General features: G+C 35.4%; 3 protein-coding genes across 3 annotated transcripts; 1 reads left to right on the forward strand and 2 right to left on the reverse strand.

The window, feature by feature from the left end:
* The first annotated feature begins 1,128 nt into the window (after positions 1-1,128).
* On the forward strand, positions 1,129-1,626 carry LOC111684882 (endoglucanase A-like). Its single transcript, XM_023447104.2, has one exon. It carries the CDS (start codon positions 1,129-1,131, stop codon positions 1,624-1,626), a length of 498 nt encoding a protein of 165 aa, XP_023302872.1.
* A 1,368-nt stretch (positions 1,627-2,994) lies between these two features.
* On the reverse strand, positions 2,995-3,720 carry LOC111684881 (merozoite surface protein CMZ-8-like). Its single transcript, XM_023447103.1, has one exon. The coding sequence runs from the start codon at positions 3,718-3,720 to the stop codon at positions 2,995-2,997; it is 726 nt and encodes a 241-aa protein (XP_023302871.1).
* Positions 3,721-6,443: 2,723 nt separating this feature from the next.
* Positions 6,444-7,106, reverse strand: LOC111684880. Its single transcript, XM_023447102.2, has one exon. The coding sequence runs from the start codon at positions 7,104-7,106 to the stop codon at positions 6,444-6,446; it is 663 nt and encodes a 220-aa protein (XP_023302870.2).
* Positions 7,107-9,404: the final 2,298 nt, after the last annotated feature.

Below are 9,404 nucleotides of genomic sequence, written 5' to 3' on the forward strand. Positions count from 1 at the left end.
ATCTATCTATCTATCTATCTATCTATCTATCTATCTATATATCTTTATATCACTATCTGAGTCGATTAAGATATGTCCGTCCGTCTGTCCGTCCTTGTAATTAAATATAATTCAATGGAATTTGGTACATGATCTTCTATTATCCCAGGGACGAAGCTTGTTGAAAATTCGTAAGATCGGTTTATTATTTAACTTAGTCCCAATACAACTGAACCCCCGAATAGAGCTTGTAAACCTTGTAATCAAACTACAGTTCGCAAATTTTTGAGATAATTCAATGAAATTTGCGCATGATCTTTTATGATACTGAAGACTAAATTTTGCCGAATTTTTGTTGACATAATGGAATATTAATTAGAATTATGAGCCCAAAAGTCCTATTCGGGGGAAACGGTTGTATAAGGGCTAAGCGAAATACGTGACGAATTTCATTAAATTATCTTGAAAATTGGAACATGTAGCGTGCGCACAAGCTCACAGACAGACAGTCAGACGGATATATCCAAATCGTGTTTCTGAGCCAATTGGTATTCATCACAAGTAAAGATGCAATACTTGTTCTCTTTAGCTTACATCAATCGTGCAAGTTCCTTTTAAGGTCAATAAAACAATCTTAAGAGGGCTTCAATTCCTTTTCTTTGGATTTTTTTCTATTGCTGACCTGGGTGATCTTTGTCTTTCGTTTTAAAAACGCTCATTGAAACTGCTAGAACACATTCACCAACGACATGAGCGTGTGATCGATGTTTCTCAGCATCTCAAAATTTATCATAAATTAAAGAAAAGTATTTCAAAGTTATTTCTCTATAAAAAACAAATATATTAAGAAATTAAGCAAATAATCGTTTTTTTTTTACCCAAATAACATACAGATGTTATATTATTTAAACAATTGTTTTACATACTCAACATTTTTGGACTGTTTTTGATGAGATTATAAAAGCTTTTGAGCATAATGAAAAATGTAGCTGTTTAAAGGCAAACTTTCGAAAAGAACAACTTTAAAACATAATGAAGTTATCATTGTATATAATCTGTTTGTCCATACTGGGCTTACAGAACGAAGTGAACAGTTTTATATTTCATAAATCACATCCAATTACAAGTAGTAAAAGTTTTAAAGCGAAAATGTGTTTTCTTGGCAAAACAAAATATTGTACACCAATTGAGACCACGACAGAAATACCTCTAACAACAACGATATCCTTAGAAACGAAATCAACGCCAACACCATCACCATCACCACTACCTCCATCAACTGTTAAAACAACAACTACGGTTAAACCCTTACCACCGATTTTAACAACACCAAAACCAACGCCTAAACCAGAGACAACAACTACTCCTAAACCATTGCCAACTACAGAATCAACAATTGCAACAGATACTACAACACCCGAATTTCCTGAAACTACAAGTACAAGTTTTCCTGATTATCCATCACTTACTTGGCCTCCTATTCCAACATTCGATGGAAGCGGTACAGGAAGCAGTAGTGGTAGCATTACAGGAGGCTCTAGCAGTTCTTTTGGTGGCAGAGCTTATAAACTTCGTCCTCAACCACCGTTAATTCGTCACAAGCGTAAAGCACGTAAACATCGTCGCCAAGTTTATAGCAAACAATAGAAATAGAAATAAAATATTAATAATAATTCTTCTTCCAATAAATATAAATCATTGACTTTTAAATCTCGTAGGGATTTCAACTGAATATCAACAGGTGCAGGAGGATTCAAGGCCATGTACCCTTTCGTTGTTTGCAAACAAATGAGACATTGTGTCTCATATATTCCTAACTGAAGGAATTCATATTAGGAACTAAATTTTGTACTTTTTAGCATAAGGATATAAAGCATTACTAATAGTAAATGTGATCGTGGTGTTAATCCTTAATTCAAGTGATTTTTGTAGTCTAGGAACAAACTCGGTGAAAAGAAAACTAGGGCAAACTTTATTGCACAAACTTGTCACCATATTTCAACATTTAAGTGAAATTTTGATGGGGACTCGACATAGGGGCTAGGGTCATATGAGGACCTATTATTATGGAATTCCTGAGGATCATCAGGTCAGATCAAGTCTAATATAGAACTTAAAACTTATGAACTTAAAAGCCCTATTCGGCTGGTTCAGTTGTATGGGGGCTAGATGAAAAAATGGACCTATGTAAACCAAGTTCAACAAGCTTCGTTTACCACAGAAGATCATGTGCCAAATTGCGACCTGTAGTATGATTACAAAGTTTAAAAGCCCTTTTCTTGGGTTCAGTTGCATGAGGGCTAGGTAAAATAATGGACCGATGTGAACCATTTTCAGTAGTCTTCGTCTACGATACCGTAAAAGATAATCTGCTATTCATTTCATTGAATTATCACCGAAATTTCGACCTGTAGTTTGATTACAAAGTTTACAAGCCCTATTCGGGGGTACAGTTGCATGGGGGGCCAGGTGAAATTATTAATCGTTCTTAATCATATTCAATAAGCTTCGTCTCTGAGACAATAGAAGATCATGAACCAAGTTTCATTAAACTATCTTCAAAATATGGACCTGTAGTTTGATTAAAAGGTTTACATGGACGGACGGAAAACTATACTAAACCGATTGGTATACTGAAAGGTGGGTTTATGACTAATATTACTGTGCGTCACAAACATCAGTACAAGCCCAATGTACCCTCCCCAATAAAGTGGTTTATGGTAAAATAATAGCTTATATTGTCTCTAGTTGTAGAACTGCTATAGGATCAGAAACAAACTTAGTTGTAGATATGAACGATTAACAAAGCTTATTACTTGTACAAGAACATCTTAACCGTGTGATTTTAATTAAAGCAGATTTTCCTAAATCTTTGATCTCTAGATCTCTAAAACCCAAGATCTTTTGATTAAAATTTACAAATAAAACTAGAAAATATTTCAATATTATTTTTTTTCTATATTTATTCCATAGATTTAACTAACATTACATTTATCCATACAATAAATATTCCTTTTAACCAACGGTCTTCTTGCCACGTCTGCGTACAACACGGATACCACGACGACGATTTCTGCGGGTCTTACGATTGCGACGTTGGATTTTACGATTACGTTTGATTTGACGATTACGACGACGGATCTTACGGTTTCTGCGTGCTTTACGATTTTTGTTCTTGCGACTTACTTTACGTCTACGTAAACGACGGTTACGACGATTTTTACGACGTCTAATACGACGAGCACGGCCATCTGTGACATCGGACTCCATATCATCATCATCTAAAGCATTTTCTTCATCATCCTCATCATTTTCAAAGACTTCAAAAGCTCTCGCTTCGGCTGCTGGTGGTGGAGGAGGAGGAGGAGGAGCATCAGGATCGGTGGGAGCTTCACTTGTTTCCGTTGTTGGGGGAGTAGTCAAAGAGGTAGGTAGGTCAGTATCTGTATTTGTCAATGTTGGTGTTGTTGGTGTTAATGTTGGCGTTGTTGGTGTCAGTGTTGGTGTCAACGGTGGTAATGTTGGTGTTAATGTTGGAGTAATATCAGTAGGTATTATTGTCTCAGTTAGAGTGGGTTCAACTGGTGGTGCTGGTGGACAAAATTCAGTTTTACCCATAGCACACAATTTCCACTTGAAAGTACGACCATTAGCAGTATTATTGCCAGAGACTTTAAAGCCATTAACACTAAAGCTTGAACCCAAAAGGGCCAAGGAAATTAATAATAATGAAAATTTCATTATCTACTTATTGTTCAACGAACGTTGTGAGAAGAACAGTTGAAAGTGATATCATTTTCGTAATGTTCAAAAGTATTTATAGTAAAAATGTAAATGTTGATTTCGGTTGGTTGTAAATGTTCTCCAAAACATCTGTACAAATAATGGTTATTGTAATGAATTTGGTCAAAAGTCTGTTTTGTTTTAGATATAATAAACTTTTATGACAAATAGTTTATACTTCTTTACTCAAGTTGTATTTGTTTTGAACAACATTCTGTGTTTGATGATATTATAGAATCATAGTCCTTAAACTTCTACTAGAACTCCGAAAGTTTATGTAGAAGACTCGAATTGTGCTTATGAAGTAAAGTTTGCTCTGGCACTACTTTTAGAAGTCTAGACGCTAAGTCCATAAAGTCTAATATTGAGACTCTTCGTAGTCCAGAAACATAGTCACAGAATGAACACTGTTGATCTATACATTTATAACAGAATCTCTTCTTTAAACTTACTTATTCATGGATTGAAATGGTGTGGAAGATCGCTAATCTTAGTTGTTTTAGTTATTCATGAACAATCTTAATCGTAAACATAATCTCTTAGTGGTCTACGAGATCCACTACATATTCTAAGTCTCTTAGAAGTCTAGCGACAATTTAAATCTTATAGGAAAAACTCCAATTCTGGGTAGCAATGAAGAGAACGGAATAGAAGAGTAGAGAAGAGAACGGAAGAGTTGAGAAGGAAAAGAAATCATGATATGAAATGGCGTAGAAAGATCGGTAATCTTAGTTCTTTTAGTTATCCATTATCAAACTTAATCGTAGAGATTAAGGACCCATAAAACATGGTTTCTTAGTGGTCTATGAGATCCACTATCCTTAGTGTCTTTGAAGTTTAGCAACAATTACTATCTTATAGGAAAAACTCCGATTCTTGGTTGAAGAGAAGAGATAAGAAGAGAAGAAGGGAGAAGAGACGAAAGGAGACTAGAAGAGAAGAGAACGGAAGAAAAGAGAAAGGAAGAGAAGGAAAAGAAAGAAAACTGAAGATTTATGTTACGAACAAGATGTCGCTTAGTTTGTTCTTAGATAACTAACAATCTCCATAAAGTCCGTTAGAGACATAGTGAGAACATTTATTCTAATATTGAGTCTCTACGTAGTCTAGAAATGTAGACACGAAAGAAACACAGTTGCTCTAAAATAAGAGAAAAGAACAGATAAGAAAATAAGACAATAGAAGAGAAGATAAGAGAAGACTATCACTCTGGGGATGTTCCCTACTCGTGCAGTGAATGTGCTGGAACGGGGAAAATAGGTTGTAGGAGGGAGTAGTATTTGTGGACATTTGATTTAAACCTTTCCACATCGAAAGTGAGGGGGAATATTTCTGTGCGGCTGAAGAATGAATATTCCTGTAATGTGTTGTGCGGTTCACTGACCAATCGACCACAAATTGTTGTGTTCTTGATTACAGTACAAGTTCCCTAATTTAAGAGAAACACATTCCATTATAGTGTCCATAGAAGAGTGAAATACCCCCCACGTTGCGACGGTGCTCCAGTGAATCAGTAGTCTGAGATACCATACTGTCACCGATAAGTACCTTTGCCTTCTCTTGTACGCGCTCGAGTAGCTCCAAAATAGATTTTCCGATTCCTTAATACTTACACCACCCATTTATGTATTAAAAAGCAACATTTAGTCTTGAGGGCGTTAAAATCGACTCTGTTAATACCTCATTCAGAGATCTTTATCAAGACGTGATTAAGCGATTTATTCATATTACGCCTAATTGCCCAATCTCTAGAGAGCTTGACCTATAATTGAATGAATAGGAATGGCAGATATTACTGTCATTGGCAAAAGATTATATCGGATTGGAAGTTAGACATAGAAGGTCATTGATGTATCACTGAACTAATCTTGAACTCGTTTCATGAGATGCCATGCTTTTTAAGTCGTATGGGAATGCCTCTAATTCTAAATCATTTATGGTTATACGAATCGTGGCAAATCCTTCATAATTTTGGGGCTTTTAGCACTCTTGCAAGAAACTCAGTTATAGTATAGAGGGATTTCTAAGATTTGACCTCCTACCAGTCTTGAAGTATGCTCTAATATTTAAGTTCTGGGGATAAGTCATTAGGAATGGTGTTAAGGAACAAACTGATTCGTAGCGTTGAAAGATCTATAATCTTTAGTTTCTTGATATTCTAGAAACATACTAAATCATTATCGTCAGAAATATTGTTTATCTTCCTATAGTAAAGAAACAATCCTGAGTTGTCTCTTAATCAATTGTGGTCTCTATGAAGGATGGCAATTAATCCAATTTTCAAAGTTCTCGGAATATTTTGAACGTATGATTGTCAGAATCCTACTTTTAAGCTCCTGAATATTCCAGCAATAAGCTGAATTGTGTTCCTTAGTAATAGTTTAAACAAAAAACGAAATCGTAGTTAAAAATAAACCCTAATCCATGATATAATAGAATATGCTCGATAGCATAAGAATAAACTCAATTCTTAATATTTTAGAACTACTTTAAAGAACCCTTACCCAATCCGGCATCTTAGTTCTTCTGTTCTTTTAGGAACTTAAATCTCTATAGACTAAAATGTGTTAAAAAGTCCAATAGATTTAAACCTGATGTTAAGTATTAAAAAAAAAACAAAACAATTCAATAAAGTTATATTCATAAATCGTATTTATTTAAATTAATCATTCAATATCTAGTTAACCGATTGTTTTCCTACCACGTCTGCGTACAACACGGATACCACGACGACGATTTCTGCGAGCCTTACGATTGCGACGTTGGATCTTACGGTTACGTTTGATTTGACGATTGCGACGACGTAACTTACGATTTCTGCGTGCTTTGCGATTTTTGTTCTTACGGCTTACTTTACGTCTACGTAGACGACGATTACGACGATTTTTACGACTTCTAACACGACGAGCACGGGCATCTGTGACATCGGATTCATCATCTAATGCATTTTCCTCATTATCATCTTCAGCAATATCCAAAGCTCTACCTTCTCCAGCTGCGGGATCATCAGGATCAGGAGATGTTGTAGGTGATGTTAGTGTATCGGTTGGTGTTTCACTTGTTTCCGTTGTCGGTGAGGTACCTGTGGTTATCGTAGTGGGTTCTTCAGTATTTGTGGTGGTTGGTATGGGCGAAATTGGTTCCAAAGTTGGTGTTGGTGTTATAATATCAGTGGGTATGATTGCGGTTGTTGTGGGAACAGTTGGTGGTGGACAAAATTGTGTTTTACCCATGGCACACAATTTTGACTTAAAACCACCACTACTTCCCATGCCAATAAAGGCATCAACACCAAAACTTGAACCCAAAAGGGCTATAGATATTAAATATAATGAAAATTTCATTTTCAGTTTATTCTATTCAATTGTAAAGAACAACTGAAAGTGATACTCTTACCATGATGTTCTAAAGTTTTTATAGTAAAATTTTACTTTATAATTTACAATAATTGTTAGTTAAACATCTGTACAAATAAGACAAAAGTTGTTCGATTAGAAGAGAAGAACTTATTGATTTTAAGTTTGACCTATATATGTTTTGACATCTGTTTTGAATCTTCAAGAAATATGTTTACAGTGTTTGTGGTTTAGAATGTTGAAGCAATATGTTCAGAATGTTTGTTGTTTAGAAAATCTTTATTAACCTATTGAAGCACAGAAACATTTCCAATTTTTGCTCTCTAAGCAGTCTGGACTCTAGAAGTGGCTTTTGTAGTTTTCTTGTCATCCCCAAAAGTAGTTTATACATCAAGTTCTGTGGTTGGTTCGGGAACTCTTACATTAGTCATTCCTACTTCTTATATAAGGATAAGCATAGAAACATATCCAAATCATAGAAACATCTTCAATCCTAGGTCCTTAAGTAGTCTGGACTCCAGAAATCTCTTTTCATGCCATCTCTAGTAGTGTTTCTTCATCATGTTTAGTCGTACCTTCGAGATCTGTCGTATCAGTCAGTTCTAGTTCTTTCAAAAGTCTTACTATATGAAGATCCCTAATTTGTAATCTGTAAGAGGTATAGAAAGTTCGGATAAGAGTTATAGAAACAAATGTATTCGTGGTCTTTCTTAGCGTTAAATGAATCATAAATGTATAGATCTAATATACGAAAACATCTACAATCCAAGTTCTCTATGTGGTCTGTACTCTAAGAGCATCTTTTTCAGTTTCAGTTTTGTCAATTCCATGATCATTCATCATGTTCCGTGATGGATTCAGGATTTGTCGAATTAGTGAGTCCTTCATATTTTAAAAGTCTTAATACATGAATCCCTAAGCTACTAAAAATCGCATAAAAACATCACCAATTCTAGGCCTCTAAGTGGTATAGAATCTAGAAGAATCCTTTGCAGTTTCCTTTTCATCACCAGAAGTATTTCCTTCATCAAGTTCGGTGGTGGGTTCGTGTCAGTCCCAGAATCTCTAAGAGGTTTCACGATCTTTATTAGTGTGAAAAGAATCATAATTGCAAAAGTCCAATATAAGTTTGATGCATAGAAAAATCTTCAATTCTTGGTCTCTAAGAGGTCTGTACTCTAAGAGCATCTTTCGTAGTTTTCTTGTCATCATCAGGAGTAGTTTCTTCATCAAGTACGGTGGTGGGTTCGGATCAGTCCTACTACCTTTAAAAGTCTTAGATTATGAAGATCTGGAATCCGAAATCCCTTCCTTGTCATGTACAGAAGTTGTTTCTTCAGCAAGTTCGGTAGTGGGTTCAGGATCTGTCGGATCATTCAGTCGTAGTAAAAGGTACTTCTTTCAAAAGACTTAGATTATGAAGATCCCAAATCCGGAATCCCTAAGAGGTCTTTGAACAAACGTATTCACGGTCTTTAGTAGAGCGAAAAGAATCATAATTACAAAAGTCTAATAAAAGTTTGATACATGGAAACATCTCTAATAATAGGTCTCTAAGTGGTCTGTACTCTAGAAGAATCTTTTGTAGTTTTCTTGTCATCGTCAGGAGTTGGGTAGTGGATTAGGAATCTGTCGAATCAGTCAGTCGTACTTCTTTCCTATCCTAAGTCTCTAAGTGGTCTGTACTCTAGAAGAATCTTTTGTAGTTTTCTTATCATCTACAGAAGTTGTTTCTTAATCAAGTTCGCTAGCAGGTTCGAGATCTGTCGAATCATTCAGTCGTACTCTTCCGATAGCTCTAAGAGATCTTAGAACAATGGTCTTCACTATCTTTAGTGATGTAAAACCAATCATAATTGCAAAAAACTAAAATAAGTTGCATAGAAATATCTCCAATTCTAAGTCTTTAAGTGGCCTGTACTCCTGTTTCCTTGTCATCGTCAGGAGTAGTTTCTTAACCAAGTTTGGTCCTAAATCTTTAAGTGGTCTGTACACCAGTTTCCTTGTCATCGTCAGGAGTAGTTTCTTAATCAAGTTTGGTTATGAAGGTCCCTACTCTGATATCTCCAAGAAGTCTTGGAACAAACATATTCATGGTCTTAGTATCGGTGAATGAATCTAAATTGTAATATAAGGTCGAAGCATAAAAACATCTCCAGTAATAGTTCTCTTAGCATTCTGGACTGTGGAAATCTTTTTTTGTAGTTCCTTGTCATCTCCATAGAAATATCTCTATTCCTAAGTCTTTAAGTGGTGTGTACTCCAGTTTCCTTGTCATCGTGAGGA

The sequence above is a fragment of the Lucilia cuprina genome, chromosome 2 (assembly GCF_022045245.1).
Source record: "Lucilia cuprina isolate Lc7/37 chromosome 2, ASM2204524v1, whole genome shotgun sequence".
NCBI classification, from domain to species: domain Eukaryota; kingdom Metazoa; phylum Arthropoda; class Insecta; order Diptera; family Calliphoridae; genus Lucilia; species Lucilia cuprina.

What these genes read in the sequence shown, in the direction of transcription:
- LOC111684880 (XM_023447102.2), bottom strand. Translation starts at nt 7,106, where the DNA reads ATGAAATTTTCATTATATTTAATATCTATAGCCCTTTTGGGTTCAAGT.
- LOC111684882 (XM_023447104.2), top strand. Translation starts at nt 1,129, where the DNA reads ATGTGTTTTCTTGGCAAAACAAAATATTGTACACCAATTGAGACCACG.
- LOC111684881 (XM_023447103.1), bottom strand. Translation starts at nt 3,720, where the DNA reads ATGAAATTTTCATTATTATTAATTTCCTTGGCCCTTTTGGGTTCAAGC.